The sequence below is a fragment of the Hippichthys cyanospilos genome, chromosome 6 (genome assembly GCF_059441005.1).
Source record: "Hippichthys cyanospilos isolate Australia breed blue-spotted pipefish chromosome 6, RoL_Hcya_1.0, whole genome shotgun sequence".
Taxonomy (NCBI): domain Eukaryota; kingdom Metazoa; phylum Chordata; class Actinopteri; order Syngnathiformes; family Syngnathidae; genus Hippichthys; species Hippichthys cyanospilos.
The window spans coordinates 25975592-25991887 of NC_142374.1; the positions used below are offsets into that span (position 1 = coordinate 25975592).

The window sequence follows — 16296 nt, forward strand, 5'->3', positions numbered from 1 at the left end:
GGCAAAAAAAATCATGGCGCTCGTCACAGCGAGCGAAGGCAGAAGACAGGTGAGCCGGATCGGTCGTCACCTGAGTAACTGCGATGTCACTTTCCGTGCCGCAAGTGGCAAAAGACGTTTTTCAAGATCTCGGCGCCACGTGAAATGATGAATTTCAACAAAGGTTAAGGCAAGGTGGAATGAACTCGTTCGAGGAAGCGCCGGTGTCAAAAGTCCGCGCGACGTCACTCGACCAAACGCATGCGCAGAGAAGCGCCCCCCCCCCGCCCCCCCCCCCCTTTCCGGAGGCCTCGCGCGATTGGGCGACCCGTAGCCCGAACCTCAAGCGCTCATGAATTATTCATACGGCAGCCGGCCGAGGAACCGCGAGAGTCCGTCCCCGCTTGCTCTCCACACCGTAGGCAGGCCGGTGCGCCGACATTCCCGAGCGTCCGTGAACGCAGCAGCGGCGGCCCGAAGATGGCGGACTGCATACGTGTTCCTCACTTCTTGCTTTTCTTGTGCGTCTCGTCCCTTCTCGGGCCGTGTCGAGCGGACGCCAACGGACAGCCCAACGGACAGGCCAACGCTCGGCCCGTCGCCGCCAGCCTCCAGAACCCGCCCGGCGCGGTCAACGCGGCAGCCGAGAGGAGCCCGGCCGGCGGCGGCGGCGGCGGCGGCGGCGGGGCGGCCTCGGCGTTTCGGAAGCGCTCCGCCGTGTGGAGGTTGTCCGAGGAGGCGGCGTGCAGGGACGACCTGACGCGCCTGTGCGCCAAGGAGACGTGGAGCAACAACCTGGCCGTGCTCGAGTGTCTCCAGGACAAGAAGGAGGTCGGTGGGTCGGTCGGTCGGTCGGTCGGTCGGTCGGTCGCGGTGCTGCTTTGCCCGCTAAAGCTTAGCCGCCGGCTTCCGTTAGCCGCCTCGCTAGCTAGCCCACGCACTCACCGGACGTCACGCGGAAGCCCGACGGACGGGACGCTTTCGCTGGTCCTGCTTTGTTTTTTGTTTTTCTTTACCTTCGCTTGATTTCGGGGGGGAAGACGCCGCGGCCCCAAGCGGGGAACGGACGGGAAGGCCCCGTTGGCCAAACCGATCCGTTTAAAGGTTAAAGTGGGCAGAAGTATTCAAGTAATAGGCGAGGCAAGCGATGGAAAAAAAAGGCGTTTATTTTTCCCAATACTAAGTGACAACCGCTAGTCGGGCGGAACAGGACAACAACGCTAGACTTGGAAACTAAACTCGAACTTTAACTTCCTCCCAAAGCAGCGTCCAACGTGACTTAAAGCTATGAAGCTATGAAATCAAGCTAGAGAGCTGCGGCAAACGCAAAGAAACACACCCAACATGACAAAGGTAAAAAACACTTCAACCAATGACCGATATGATCAAATTACACATACGTGCGTGCGCACGGCAGCCGACCGGTCATAAGAATTACCCCGCAAAATCTCAATACTTTCGACGGCGTGGGCAAGTCGGAGCCTGGCCTTTCTTTCGGAAAAGTCTGGCCCCTCGGCATCGTTTTTATAAGGGAAAATCGGTCGGCGGCGATCCGCCGTTTGGTACCCGCTCAAAACCCGTCTTCGCTTTCCCGTCTCGCGATCTCGTGAAAGCGCGCGTCGACCGGCCCGCCGCAAGGTCGCCGCCGAATTCACGTAAGGATAAAAATCACTCCGTCGGTCGATCGGCTTCGTCGGCGGACGGAAGCTAACGGGGAGGGCCCCGCGGACGACGGGGACTCCCGACCTTTTCCGCCTTTCCCCAGTATCGCCGTGCGGGAAAACATTTCAAATCGAAAGCGTTTGGGTCGCGCTCTCTGAAATGGAAAAGCGGTCGTCAGACTCGAGGGCCGTTGGGAACGCGTCGGTCCTTCCTTCGTTTTGGCTCTTTCGCGTCTCCAAAAACAAGATTGGAAATCGAGATCGGACGCTCGGAGTTGCCTTTCATCGTTACTCTTCTTATGTTTAGCTTTTTTATGACAGATTCTTTAGAAGTGGCAATTTTCAACAGCGGCAAGGTAAAATAGTGGGATGGATCGAGGGCTTTCAACTCGTCGTTTCTTTGGGGGGGCGGGGGGGGGGCGAGCACTATGTACATGTGTCTTTGCTGGGTGCGGTTTAGCCGCGCGGGCGGGGCCTCTCGCCGCTTTTGTCCCGCAACATCGGCGGTGCGCGTCTTGCGGTTTGGTGTACGTGGAGGCCTCCGGGAGGGAGGCGGAAGAAGAAGAGGAGCGGAAGAGGCATCTGCTCACTTTGGCCCAAACGTTTCATGGTCCCCAGATGAAAATAGAGGGCAGCAAATGAGGCGCCGCGTTATTTCCAACCCGGGCCGGCGACGGCCTCGTTTCAGCGCCCAGCCGTTGAATTCCTTCCCGTCAAAGCCAGCGGTTCCACCGGCCCCGCCGGAATCCTTCTCGAAATTCCGCCGCGTCGCGTCCTCTCGTTTTTCCCCCGGCGCTTTTCGACGTCGCGTCGACTTGTTATCGGACGCGGACGGAGGTCGTTCGGCACGCGCGTCGCCCGTCTTTGCGGGGGAGGACGCGCCCGCGGCTTTGCCGCTTTTGCCGCGTTCATTTCGGGCCGCCTGGTTGAAGGAAGGCATCGGCGGAAGTTGACCTTTGCGGCCTTTTGCCGGCCGGAAATTTTTAGGAGCAAAAATTCGCCGCGGCGAAGCGGACGCGGAGTCAGGCTTCGTCACTCGCAATCGGAGCCTGCGACGTGATTTGAACGGGCCCTCGGCGCGGTTAGGCCGGCGTTTCGCCGGCGCTCCCTCCTGCCGAGCGAAGTCCTTCGAACTCCTCGTCGGCGAATCGCTTTGGGTCGCTGCGGAAGCTCGCTCGCTCACCCCCTCCCCGTCTCTCTTTTTGTAGGAGACGGACATCGCGGCCGAATGCAGCCACGTAAGCGCACTCGCCGAGAACAGCGACCGCGTCGCCGCAGCGCCCGGCGGGCTCTTTTTTTTGACGGACCCTCTTTATTTTCTCGCGCGCCAATCTCCAGCTGCTGTGGAACTACAAGCTCAACCTGACCACCGACCCCAAGTTTGAGTCGGTGGCCGTGGAGGTGTGCAGGTCCACCATCTCCGAGGTGAGTCGAGCGCCTTTGAAAAGGCCCGCGCGGACACGCGGGCCGGCCCCTTATTCGTTCGCGACCCCGGCTTTTCGGGGAGCCCCGAAAAGCGGCGCCGACGTGGCATCGTGGTCAAAAAGAACCAGCCGTTGGCCTTATGAACGGCCCCGAAAAAACCCCAAACTATATATATTTAAATTCGGCGACACATTTTTGACTGTTTGATGCCGAAAAAAAATCTGCCGTCGATCGGTTTGCCTCCCGAGCCGACGTTCCGAGCCGGGCGAAGGGGCCGACCTTTCCCGCTCGCTCATCCGTCCGTGTCGCGCAGCTGAAAGAGTGCGCGGCGGAGGAGCTGGGCAAAGGCTACCTGGTGTCGTGCCTGGTGGACCACCGCGCCAACATCAGCGAGTACCAGTGCAAGCAGTACATAACCAAGATGACGGGCATCGTCTTCAGCGACTACCGCCTGGTGTGCGGCTTTGTGGACAAGTGCCGGCAGGACATCAACGCGCTGCGCTGCGGCAGCGTCAACTCGGGAGACAAGGTGGGCCAACGCGCCCGCTGCCCCGGGTGCCTTTTCCGTGAGGGCGGAGTCCGCCGACGAGCGTACGGCTTCCGGTTTTAGGGCGCAGAGCGTTCCTCTTGTTCCGCGTGTCGCCTAAGCCTTTCTCGAAAGGATAACGCGCGCCGGTCGAAACGCGGCGAGTGCCGGCCGGCACTCGCCGCGTTTGCTCAGAAAAGCTTACCGAGTCAGAAAAGGGGCGCGCCGCCACGGGTCGTTCCCCGAGCAAGCGAGAGGTGTTTTTCGGGCGACGCGGCGGCTGAGGTGGAAAACTTGGTTTTCCGATTTCGCAAAGGCAATGTGTACCCGACGGGCTGCCAGAGACTCGTGTCAAAGCGGGCCGCTCGCTCGCCCGCCCCGCCCCGCGCTCTGGCCGCGAGAAAGGATTGACGCGCGCTCCGGCGGCGCGGCGCCGCAGGACGTGCACTCGCAGGGCGAGGTGATCGCCTGCCTGGAGAAGGGCCTGGTGCGGGAGGCCGAGGAGCGGCCGGGGGCGCACGCCATCAAGGAGGAGTGCAAGAAGTCCATCATGCGGGTGGCCGAGCTCTCCTCGGACGACTTCCACCTGGACCGCTACCTCTACTTCGCCTGCCGGGACGACCGCGAGCGCTTCTGCGAGAGCGTGAGTCCGCCGCCTCTCGCTCCCCTTCCGCGAATACCAATGGATCGCTCGCTCGATGCCGTCGCCGACTCGGACGCCCGTTGACTTCGCTTTGACTTTTCTGCCGCCCGAATCGCTCGAAGGCGGAAACTGTGGAAACCGATCTCGCACCGGTCAACTCGCGCGCGCTTTGGGCTCTGCGCAGACGCTGGCGGGCGAGGGGCGCGTGTACAAGTGTCTCTTCAACCACAAGTTCGAGGAGGCCATGTCGGAGAGGGTGAGTAGCGGCAAAAAACAAAACGATTCCCGTTGCGGCCGTGGACAAACTGAGGAAAACCGGACGCTCGGCCCGTTCAAATGGCCCCCGCGTCCGGGGATCGGCGCGCGCGGGTGGTTTCCCTCTACTTGAGCGGCCCCCTTTGAAAGTGCAAGTTTTGGTCGTAGTGTCGCGAGGCGCTGACCACCAGGCAGAAGCTGATCGCCCAGGACTACAAAGTCAGCTACTCGCTGGCCAAGGCCTGCAAGTCGGACCTGCGCAAGTACCGCTGCAGCGCGGACGGCGGCGTGCCGCGCGCCCGCGAGGCGCGGCTCTCCTACCTGCTGCTCTGCCTGGAATCGGCCGTGCATCGAGGTGAGCCGGCCGCCGGCCCCGCCCCTTCCCGGCCCGGCCCCGCCCCGCCCCTTCCCGGCCCCGCCTTCACGCGCCCGCCGCCGTGTTTTGCGGGCAGGCCGCGCGGTGAGCGGCGAGTGCCAGGGCGAGATGATGGACTACCGGCGCATGCTGATGGAGGATTTCTCGCTCAGCCCCGAGATCGTGCTGCACTGCCGGGCCGAGATCGAGGGCCGGTGCTCGGGGCTGCACCGCAAAGGCCGCACGCTGCACTGCCTCATGCGGGTCGGCCGCGCCGACGCCGTCGAGCCCGACTGCCGGCGCGCGGTCAGTCCCTTCGTGCCCAAGCGGCCGTCGTCCGCGTCCCGCTTTCTCGCCGAATTCGATTTTTGTTTTGTTTTTGGCCGTCCCTCAGCTGCAGGCGCTGATCCAGGAGGCGGACCCGGGCGCCGACTACCGCATCGACCGCGCGCTCAACGAGGCCTGCGAGTCGGTCATCCAGACGGCCTGCAAGCACATCCGCAACGGCGACCCCATGTCAGTCCCGCTCCGCGCGTCGAACCCCGGCGGGGTTGCTTGCGCGCTATTGTCTGTCCGTGCGTTTGTTGAGCCGTTCTCCGCGCTTGTGGCCAACCTTTCTCGTGGCGTGTCGGGGCCGCTCAGGATCCTGTCGTGTCTGATGGAGCACCTGTACACGGACAAGATGGTGGAAGACTGCGAGCGCCGCCTGCTGGAGCTGCAATACTTTATAGCGCGAGACTGGAAGTAAGCCGCGCCCGCTTCCCGCGCCGGCGCCTCTCGCTAAGTGCCTTGCTCCCCCCCCCCCCCGGCCCAGGTTGGACCCCATCCTGTACAGGAAGTGCCAGGGCGACGCGGCCCGCCTCTGCCACACGCACGGCTGGAACGAGACCAGCGAGATGATGCCGCCCGGCGCCATCTTCTCCTGCCTGTATCGCCACGCCTACCGATCGGTGGAGCAGGGCCGCAGGGTGAGTGGGTCGGGCGAGCCCGTTCGTTGGCACGCCCGAGCACGTTTTTGAACAATTGTTTTCCTGCCGACGTAGCTGTTTTATTTCCATTTTTTTTCTCCCTTTATACATTACGACAAGTAGCGCAGCGTCGGTTACCTATCGTTGGGCTGCCGTCGATAATCGGCCTCGGGACGTTGAAATGGGCGTGGCGGGCACGTGCGCTCATTGACCGCCGCGTGTTCTCGTAGCCCCCGTTGGCAGTCGCTCGAGAGGAAAACGCCACCGTGAGTACTTGGGCTCTGTTGGGGACGATGAGGATAACGCCGCCCACATGCACAGCGTATGCAGCGAACCCCTGTTTATTGCGTTTTACGTGACACCCCCACACGCGCACCTGTTTTTCCTGCGCGGGAAGAGTAGAACGGAGGCCCTCGCCCAGGTCCGCCAGTAACCGCGTTACGTCGGAACCCCACCCGCAAAAATCCGGTAGGCCCGGGCCCCGATCGGCGCCGACTCGGCCGAACGAGCCAATTGACATTTTTGGATTGGAGTCAGAAGTGCCGGCGGGCCGCAGGAGACGGTTCGGCTGTCCAAGCGCAGAAGGAAATGCGAGAAAAAGAATCGGCGCTGAGCGTGAGCGCCCCCTAAACGAGCGCGCTAAGACATTTGAACAAGGTGCCAGCGCGCCTAAAATGGCGCGAGCGGCCTGCAATTTGTCACGTTTACAATATGGTGGCCCAAGCGCAATAACGAATCAGGGGAGCGCTGTATAGTTTTCTTTTTGTCCTCATGTGAAGACAAATCAAGTTTTGGGTGGCTGAACTTGACCGCAACCTTTTTTGATGGCGTAAAAATGTTTTCCATCGTTTTCAGGCTGAAAGGCGCTTCCGTTTGAGGGCGCGCTGGTCTTCCCGTGCGGACAAAGAGGACGTTTTGCTTTTGTGTGGTTGTGTGTACGCGCGGGCGCGGCGGCTTGTCTCGAAATTGATCCGGGCACTCGGGAAAGCGACGACGCTTGACTCCTAATTGCGGCGGGGAGCCGCTCAACGGTCACGTGAGCGCCTCCCTCGAACGTCTTTGCGAGGTGCGATCGCGGCGCCGCGGCTCACGGGCGCCTCCGCTCGGCTTACGTGCGCGGGTTAGGTGGGTGAGCGTTTACCCGACCGAGTTCATATTCTGCCAAACGCTCATAAATGGTCACGCAAACATGAAAGAGGCCAGCGCCAAACCTAACGCGCGCCTGATGTAGCCGCCTCAGCATCCTTTGCCAATAGACAACTATTGGCAAGGGGCCGAGCAGCTTAAGGCGCGTGGGCTCCGCCAACCCATCCTTGCAGTGCAGGGACCGCAATTGAAATCCGCGGCGGGCTTCGGACGACGCCAAGCGGCGTCCGAAGCCCGCTCGGGGCCTCCCGTTCGCACCTGCCAAGTCGAGCCGCCCGTTTGTCGGAGCGCCTCTCTGAAATCTGTCCCGGGGACGTACGGAGATGAGCGGGGGAGGGGCGGCGGCGTGCCTTTGTCCTCCTTGCGAATGCCGTCGCGTATCTCGGCGCCGCAGCTGTCGCGGGACTGCAAAGTGGAGGTGCAGAGGATCCTCCACCAAAGGGCGCTGGACGTGAAGCTGGACCCCGATCTGCAGAAGCGCTGCATGACCGACCTGGGCAAGTGGTGCAGCGAGAAGACGGAGGCGGGACAGGAGCTGGAATGTCTCCAGGACCACCTGGAGGACCTGGTCCCGGACTGCCGCGACGTGGTGGGGAACCTGACCGAGCTGGAGTCCGAGGTGCGTGCTCGGCCGCCGGCAAAAAGGCTGCCGACGGAGAGGCGCCGGCAATCGCTCGCACGTCGGCTCGCCGAAATCCGGCGTTTTCCACTCCTTCCGGGCGCTCGCTGCCAAAAGTCGCCTCGGCGATTTCGAAACACCGCCGGCAGGATTTTAAAGCCGCGTTTTGGCAGGAGAAAAACGGCGGCGGCCCGACGGCTCCGGGCGCAGTAAACCGATTCCCCCCGAGCCAAGTGTAAATCAACCGGGCCCCGCCACGTACGCCGGAAAAGTATCCTACAGCTATCGCTTTCTGTACATTCAAAGCGGAATTGGAGATTTGAGATCCAATACTTGAGAAAACATTTCCTGTTTCCCCTCTCTCTGAAGTTTAGTGGCAGACAAAAGTGTTGCGCCGTCTAGTGGTTGACAATGACAATGCTAAATAGAATTCCAGAGCGCGCAAAAGAGGTACGTAGTCCATACGTCTGGGGCCGGCGAACGCACTGCATCTAATTTGGGCTTATCACTAAAAATATCATTGGCGCGCCTCTCTGAAGTCTTAGGCTCGCTCGCGGTTGCCACAAGATGGCCGCAGAGCGCTACTTTAGTCACTGGTTTGACTTGAGGCCATTGGTGGCCGTCATGCAGCCTCCAAAAGCTACTTTGTTTCAAAGCCGTCCTACTGGTGTGTGTGTGTGTGTGTGTCGTGCGTGCGCGCTTGCCTTTTGCGAGGACCTCAGGACATTCAGATCGAGGCGCTGCTGATGCGAGCCTGCGAGCCCGTCATCCAGGCCCACTGTCACGTAAGTGTCCGGCCGCCGTCGGCCGAGTCGTCCGGCGCTTGACGCGCCCGCAACCGTCCTCAGGAGGTGGCCGACAACCAGATCGACTCGGGAGACCTGATGGAGTGTTTGGCGCGCAACAAGCACCAGAAGGAGATGAATGAAAAGTGTTCGGTGGGCGTCACGCACTTCCAGCTGGTGAGGCGCCGCCCCGCCGTCGCGCGTCCGGCCTGGTCCGACGCTCTTTTCTCGCCGCGCCCGCAGATCCAGGTCAAAGACTTCCGCTTTTCCTACAAATTCAAGACGGCCTGCAAGGAGGACGTCCTCAAACTTTGTCCCAACATCAAGAAGAAGTCAGAGCTGCGTGCTCGCTCGCGCGTGCGCACGGAGACGGGGAGCCGTGACGCGATTGGCGTGTTTGGCAGGGTGGACGTGGTCCTGTGCCTGAGCACCACGGTGAGAAACGACACCCTGCAGGACGCCAAGGAGCAGCGCGTGTCGGTCAAGTGCCGCAAGCAGCTGCGCGTGGAGGAGGTGGAGATGGTGCGTAACGTTCCGCGACGGTCCGCGCGACCTCCTGACTTGTGACACCGGGCTGCGATGAACTCTTTTACCCACCGATTGTTTTGTCCGCAAACCGAGCGGTCGGACCGTCCCTGATTTGGGCCGATAGCGTATCGGCATCTCAGCGGCGGCGACGTATGCATGTGCTGACTTGTGAGCGTGGTGCGAGGCGAGCGAGCGGTCGCGCGCGCGCGCGCGCACCGACGCGCGCCAAGTGTGGATTTTTCGGCCCCCCGAGAGAACCTGTCGCTGAAGCCGTAAGGTGGGGGGGAAACGGTGGGGGATGAAAAAACTTGCTCTTCCGCTTTTTGTCGGGAAAACGGCGGAAACCGGCGACGCCGTAGCCCGGGGGTGCGGCCTGGGCAGAAAATGCCCAAACCATTCCAATTCTGAGCATTTGCACGATCAAAAAGGACGCCGTCGCGAAACGATGTGACGAGCGTGACGTCGTCGCGCGGCGACGACCTTTTGGACCCCTTCCGCGTCCGCCGCCGCGACTCGCCTTTGTGCATTTTGCGGACAGTCGGAGGACATCCGGCTGGACCCGGAACTGTACGATTCCTGCAAGCAGGACATCGACCGCCTGTGCCAGAAGGTGGCCTTCGGAAACGCGCAGGTTAGTGAGCGCGCGGGCGAGCGAGCGCGGCCGGGCGAGGCGAGACGAGGCGTGTCACGCGACGCCCGCGGCCAGGTGATGGAGTGCCTGAAGGAGAGCAAGCGTCAGCTGACCCAGCGCTGCCGCCAGAAGATCTTCAAGCTGCAGGAAGTGGAGATGGTGGATCCCGAACTGGACTTTAAGCTCATGAGCGTCTGCAAGCACATGATCAGGGTAGGCGACCGCCGCCGGACGCCTTCTCCTTTGCCGCCCGGCCCATCGTAACGCGCGCGCGGGGCGCACGCCCGCCAGCGCTTTTGCACCGAGTCGGAAGGCAAGAACGTGCTGCAGTGTCTGAAGCAGAACAAGAACAGCGAGCTGATGGATCCCAAGTGCAAGCAGATGATCACCAAGCGCCAGATCGCGCAGAACACGGGTGACGACACCACGGGCGGCCTTCGGGGGCGCCGCGCCGGGCTCGGCCTTTTTTCTAAGTCGGCTTTCGTCCTCCGCTCGCGCGCTCAGACTTCCGACTGAACCCCGTCCTGAGGAAGGCGTGCAAAGCCGACATCCCCAAGTTCTGCCAGGGTATCTTGAACTCGGCCCCGGCCGGCGGCGAGCTGGAGGGGCAGGTCATCGCTTGCCTCAAGCTCAAGTATGCTGACCAGGTGCGTGCCCCCCCGCGCCCCGCCCCGCCCCGCCCCGCCCTCCGCCCCCGTGACACGCGCGCCCGCCTTGCTCGCGTTCGCCAGCGCCTGTCGTCGGACTGCGAGGACCAGATCCGCGTCATCCTGCAGGAGTCGGCGCTGGATTACCGACTGGACCCTCAGCTGCAGCTCCATTGCACCAAAGAGGTTTGGCGGGCCTTCGCCTTGGGGCGCCGGGCTAAGCTAACGCGAGCGCCGCGCCTTTAGATCGCGCAGCTGTGCGCCGAGGAGGCGGCGGCGCAGGAGCAGACGGGCCAAGTGGAGGAATGTCTGAAGGTCAACCTGCTGAGGATCGCGCAGGACGCGTGCAAGAAGGTACGTGGAACGTTGGCTGGGATGGAGCTGGAAGCTCAAACGCGAGCTGCTCTGCCAATCGAAACGGAGGGCGGTGCGTTCGCCGATTCTCGCGAGCGCCGCGTTTCTTGTCCCGCATCCGTCGGGGGTTGGGGGGGGACAAGCGGCTGCCACAAGAACAACCCGGACCTCGTGACGTATTCTGTTTGCGTCGTCGTTCTTTCAGGAGGTGTTGAACATGCTGAAGGAGAGCAAGGCGGACATCTTTGTGGACCCGGTCCTGCACACGGCCTGCGCGCTGGACATCAAGCACCACTGCGCCGCCATCCCGCCTGGCAAGGGGCGCCGTGAGTACACGAGCGATTACCATTCGGGGTCGCCGTTCGACGAAACGCGCGCGTCGTTTTCGGTCGACGCGGCATATGTTTCGGGGCCGGACTTGAGAGTCGCCGACTTCCCGTCCTTCTTCTCGACGAGCGGATCGGTGATGTTTTGCGCTCGGCTGCTCGCCGCCGCATGTAAAAGCGGGCCGCTGTAAAGTGACGGTAGTGACAATAATCTGTTTTTTTGTGATTAATGTGACAAGTGTTACTCCGGTATGTTGCGTGGGCAGCGCTGTCAAGTGACCATCTTTGGGGAGGGGGTTAGGGGTTTTTTTAAGCGGCCGAATAGCTAGACGTTTCAAATCGGCCTTCGAATTGTTCTGGAACGGCGCTGAAGCGGCGATGTGACGTGCGCGCAGAGATGTCGTGCCTGATGGAGGCGCTGCAGGACAAACGCGTACGTCTGCAGCCCGAGTGCAAGAAGAGACTTCAGGACCGCATCGACATGTGGAGCTACGCCGCCAAGGTAGCTACGGCCGAACGGCGCGGCGTCCGAGGCCCTCCGGCCGGTTCCGGGCCGCCCGGTCGAAACGGTGCGCTGGGGGAAAAGGGCGCGGCACTGACGCGGCGCCCGGCGCCGCAGGTGGCGCCGGCGGAGGGCTTCTCGGACCTGGCGGCCCAGGTGTTGACGTCCCCTTCCAAGAACTACATCCTGACGGTGATGGGCGGCGGCGTGACCCTGCTCTTCCTCACGGGCCTGCTGTGCGGCTGCTTCACCAAACGCGTCACCCGGGAGCTGAAGGACAGGTAGACCCCGCCCGCCGCGGGCTGCGGACGCGCGCCCGCGGGAGGAAGCCCGCCCACTCCGGAACGCTCAAAAGTGGAGGTCCGCCACTCTCTGATAGCACCGCCCGCTGGTTGAGGCCCCGCCTCTTTTTTTTTTTTTATACCCCCTTCCCTCCATCTTCATTTCGAGGCTTCCTTTTGCTGGCGGTCGGGGCAGCGGGCGAGGGTGCCAACTGTGTAAATATTGAAAAGAACCAAAAAAAGAACACTTTCTCCACTTTGGATGTGCGAGTGTAAAATGGCCGTGGGACTGCCTTCCCTTTGCCTTTTTGGTCAACTGGCCTTCTGTTTTGTTTCGCGGCGGCAAGGCGCCCCTTTTGTCCGTGGCGGCCGCGGCGCGTGACAGCGGGTCAAGACGGCGGCAAGTTTAGGAAAAAAGTGCTGGGGCAGCAGACCGATCGTGGCCGAGCACACGCTCCCTTGCTACGCAGTCAATTTGCTTCTTTTTTTTTGTCAGCGCTGGACAGGTCAAATTTGTGTTTTTTTTGTTTGTTTTTTGTTTGTTTTTTTCCAAGATTTTGTAAAAGTCGTCATAGATTTGCGGGGAGGGGGCGAAGTAAGCTGATGTTTTTTCGCCCGGAGGCCACGCAGGGATCGCGAGCCGCTAGCTAGCTAGCCCATTAGCCTTATTTATTACTTCAGGTGGGCCCTGACGTCACCGAGCGGGACCAACCGTGCAAAATCTTGGCAAGGAGGTTTTTCCTTTTCTTCGCTTCTGTCCATTTTTGTTTGTGGTTTTTTTTTGGGACGGGGGAGGGACTTTGTTGTTGTGTACAGATTTGAACATGAGCAGTTTGTTGATAATAAAGTCTGCAAGATTTCTATTTTTTGGCCTCGCCTCAAACATGCCGCGGTCCTACGACGTTTCGCTGCCCCCTCCAAAAAAGGTTGACGTCACGAGAGGGAGGGACCTAATCCTGCAAAGCAGATTTAGCGTCTTGTCCAGACGCCAAACGTTTTTCTTCCGAATTGTCTTTTAAACAGTACGCCGCGTAGACCCGCAAACGAGCAAAAAGTCCTAAATCTGTCGGATTCGCTCTCGAGATGTTAGCGCTTGTAGGCGTTCGCGAGAAATGTCCACGGGGTATGAAAATGATGGCAAGGAGTCAAGCGTTCGACCGAGCCATTGAATTTCTTGAGAAGATATACCATAGCCCCTGAGATGAATCGTCTCGTTTTCAAGGGGGTCCCCGACGATCACAAACAAACACGATGGACTGAGCAAAAACTGAACATGGTGGCGAACTCACTTTTGAATGCGTCGCCCGACATTGTATCGCAAGCTGGGCCCGCGCCCGACGGCGTGGAGGCAAGGCCATTTTGTCCCAAGTAGCCACCTCGCACTGAAGGTTTTTTTTCTTCCTTTCTTTTTAAATTCGTGTCGGCATTACGCGTGGCGCGAGCGACCAACTGGGAGTCGATCCTAGGAAACGTCCAAATCCCGAAATGTATTTGCTCTTTCGTCTTTAGCCGTTTGGGAGTTGCGCGCATACCGGAAGGAGAAAGGATCTATTCTTCGGACAGCTTCGCCGTTTCTCCCGGCCGTGCCGGGGACGCGCTACCAAAGTGGGTTTTAGCGGACGCCCGAACGTTGGCGGAACCTCGCATCGCGACCGCCGGATGTTTCCAGCCGGACGTATTTTCACCGGGGGACCCGGCTCCCGGAAGTGCTGGCTCGCCGTCGCCGAGCGGCCGGGGGAAAGCGCCGCGCAGAGCACCTTCGGTCCTCGTTAATGTGGCGTTTTTTTGCAAAGTGCCGTTTGCGGAGCGAGCCGGGCGGCCGGCATCCCGGCCGGGCCTAGCCAGCGCGCCGGAGCGCCGCTCTTTTGAAACCGAGCTCCTCCGCGGACTCTTGAAAAGTTCGTCGCCGTTGTTGCCGTTCCACCCCGTCGCCGCCACGGAGACGCCCGGCAGTCCGACGGGAGCGGCGGATGGCGGCTGGGCGGCGCTCGCCGGCGAGGCCGGGGCGGAGGCCGAGGCGGAGGCCGAGGAGGCCGCCGCCGCCTTCCGGGCCCGCATGGAGTCCCTGGCCGGCTACGTGCACAAGGCGGCCGGCGAGGGCCGCGTCCTGACGCTGGCCGCGCTGCTGCTCAACCACAGCGAGGCCGAGACGCGCTTCCTGCTGGCCTTCGTCAGCCAGCAGGCGGACGGCCAGCGCTCCACGCCGCTCATCGCCGCCGCCCGCAACGGCCGCGACAAGGTGCTGCGCCTGCTGCTCGACCACTACCGCGTGGACACGGAGCAGACGGGCACCACGCGCTTCGACGGGTGCGCGCCGCCGGGGCGGGGCCGGGCCGGGCCGGGCCGGGGCGGGCCGGGCCAAAGCTAACCTCCGGCCGACGCTCCGCAGCTACGTGATCGACGGGGCGACGGCGCTGTGGTGCGCGGCGGGCGCCGGCCACCTGGAGGCGACGCGCCTGCTCGTGGCGCACGGCGCCAACGTCAACCACACCACCGTCACCAACTCCACGCCGCTGCGGGCCGCCTGCTTCGACGGCCGCCTGGACATCGTGCGCTTCCTGGTGGAGCGCGGCGCCGACGTGGCCGTGGCCAACAAGTACGACAACACGTGCCTGATGATCGCCGCCTACAAGGGCCACGCCCCGGTGGTGCGCTTCCTGCTGGAGCGCGGCGCCGACCCGGACGCCCGGGCCCACTGCGGCGCCACCGCCCTGCACTTCGCCGCCGACGCCGGCCACCTGGGCGCCGTGGCCGAGCTGGTGCGCCGGCGGGCCGCCGTGGCGCCCAACGCCCGCGGCCTGACGCCGCTGGAGGTGGCCGCCGAGGGCTGCCAGGAGGAGGTGGTGTGCCTCCTGCTGGCGCGCGCCGACTGCCGGCCGGCCCGCCGCGTGCGCGCCCTGGAGCTGCTGGGGGCCTCCTTCGCCAACGACCGCGACCGCTACGACCTGGCCAAGGCCTACCGCTACCTGCGGGCCGCCCTGGACGAGCGCCTGCGCCACGCCGGCGCCGTGCCGCCGAAGGAGCCGCTGCCGCCCTCGGAGGCCTACGGCGGGCGCCCCGAGTGCGCCGCGCCCGCCGAGCTGGAGGCCATCCGCCACGACCGCCACGCGCTTCACATGGAAGGCCTGATGGTCCGCGAGCGCGTCCTGGGACCCGACAGCGCCGACGTGGCCCACCCCGTCATCTACCGCGGCGCCGTCTGCGCCGACAACATGGAGTTCGACAGCTGCGTGCGCCTCTGGCTGCACGCGCTGCGCCTGCGCCAGCGCGCCCAACGGCCGGCCCACAAGGACCTGCTGCGCTTCGCCCAGGTCTTCTCGCAGATGCTGCACCTCAAGGAGCGCCTCTCGGAACGGGCCGTGCGTAGCTGCGTGGCGGCGCGCCCGCCTTCTCGCGCGCCTTCCCGCGCGCCGTCCCGCCCGCCTTCCCGCCCGCGTCCGCATTGGGCTTTCCGTCCGCAGGTGGAGGAGGTCCTGGGCTGCAGCGCGCTGGAGATGGGCCGCAGCGTGGCGCGCGCCCCGCTCGGCGCCCGAGGCCGAGCGGGCCCAGGCGGCCGACGGCTGCGAGGCCAACCTCTTCACCTTCCTCTACCTGGCCTGCATCGCCACCAAGACGGCGTGCCGCGACCCGGCCCGCCGCGCCCGCATGGACAGGCACGTGTACGAGGTGGTGCGGATGGACCCGCGGGCCCGCGACGGCGCCTCGCTCCTGCACCTGGCCGTCAGCTCCAGCACGCCCGTCGACGACTTCCACACCAACGACGTGTGCTCCTTCCCCAACGCGCAGGTCAGGCGCCGCCCCGTTCAAAGTCGGAGCTCGGCGCGCCCGTCGGTCCGGCTCCGAAATCCCAAGCGGCGACTCCGGGAGGCTCGGCCCTTTCCAGGCCGCGGTTCAAAAGATGGCGCCCGTGTTTCCCGCCGTCGGGACCGATCGGAATTCGAGGCGCGCCCCCTGCCCTTTGATCGACGCTCCTCGAGCGAGTGGGGAATCGCCCCGGATCTCTCCGGACGTCGTTCCGCGGGCGCCGCAAACGCGCTGGGGCCCGTTGGCAAACGCCGGCGTTCCGCTTTCAAGTATTAGGGCCGGACGACGGAGGCCCAAAATTGCGATCCGAGCGGCGAAGGCGCCTCCGCTGATTCCGGGCGGGCGTAGCGGGCGGGAAGGGCTTTGGGCCCTTTTCCACCAGGAGACGGGTCCGACGAGGCGCTTTTTGCGCTCGCAGGTGACCAAGCTGCTGCTGGAGTGCGGCGCGCGGGTGGACGCGGTGGACCGGGAGGGCAACACGCCGCTGCACGTCATCGTGCAGTACAACCGGCCCATCAGCGACTTCCTGACGCTGCACGCCATCATCGTGGGCCTGGTGGAGGCGGGCGCGCACGCGGACCGCGTCAACGGGCGGGACGAGACGCCGCTGGACAAGAGCACCACGGGCGTGTCGGAGATCCTGCTCAAGACGCAGATGAAGATGAGCCTCAAGTGCCTGGCGGCGCGCGCCGTGCGCCGCCACCGCATCGACTACCGCCGCCAGATCCCCGCCGGCCTGGAGGACTTTGTCGACTTCCACTGACCGACCTTTGCCGGGCGCGAGCGGGGCGCCGATGTTTTAGTAGGAAATGATATGAAGAATTACAAGCGATTTGAAGCCTTTTAAAGAAGGCCGATGGT

The 16296-nt window shown here is 63.1% G+C and overlaps 2 protein-coding genes across 4 annotated transcripts; both read left to right on the forward strand.

The window, feature by feature from the left end:
* The first annotated feature begins 294 nt into the window (after window positions 1-294).
* On the forward strand, window positions 295-12494 carry LOC148423048 (Golgi apparatus protein 1-like). Of its 3 annotated transcripts, XM_088418209.1 has the most exons (26): window positions 295-810; window positions 2849-2878; window positions 2979-3065; window positions 3379-3594; window positions 4031-4234; window positions 4419-4490; window positions 4658-4844; window positions 4942-5150; window positions 5239-5360; window positions 5487-5588; window positions 5659-5812; window positions 6043-6078; window positions 7353-7577; window positions 8300-8362; window positions 8426-8539; window positions 8606-8694; window positions 8767-8884; window positions 9429-9521; window positions 9597-9734; window positions 9813-9936; window positions 10026-10168; window positions 10253-10354; window positions 10415-10522; window positions 10728-10848; window positions 11244-11350; window positions 11468-12494. In XM_088418209.1, exons 1-26 carry the CDS (start codon window positions 460-462, stop codon window positions 11633-11635), a joined length of 3483 nt encoding a protein of 1160 aa, XP_088274335.1. In that variant the 5' UTR covers window positions 295-459; the 3' UTR covers window positions 11636-12494. The 3 variants fall into 3 exon arrangements, with proteins under 3 accessions (XP_088274335.1, XP_088274337.1, XP_088274336.1); XM_088418211.1 differs by lacking the exon at window positions 6043-6078 and having other exon boundaries at window positions 5659-5845; XM_088418210.1 differs by lacking the exon at window positions 6043-6078.
* Window positions 12495-13021: 527 nt separating this feature from the next.
* Window positions 13022-16294, forward strand: fem1b (fem-1 homolog b). Its single transcript, XM_088418244.1, is given in 5 exon segments — window positions 13022-13938; window positions 14021-14990; window positions 15093-15148; window positions 15150-15417; window positions 15854-16294. Coding segments are annotated over 5 exon segments (1890 nt in total). The 5' UTR covers window positions 13022-13687; the 3' UTR covers window positions 16199-16294.
* Window positions 16295-16296: the final 2 nt, after the last annotated feature.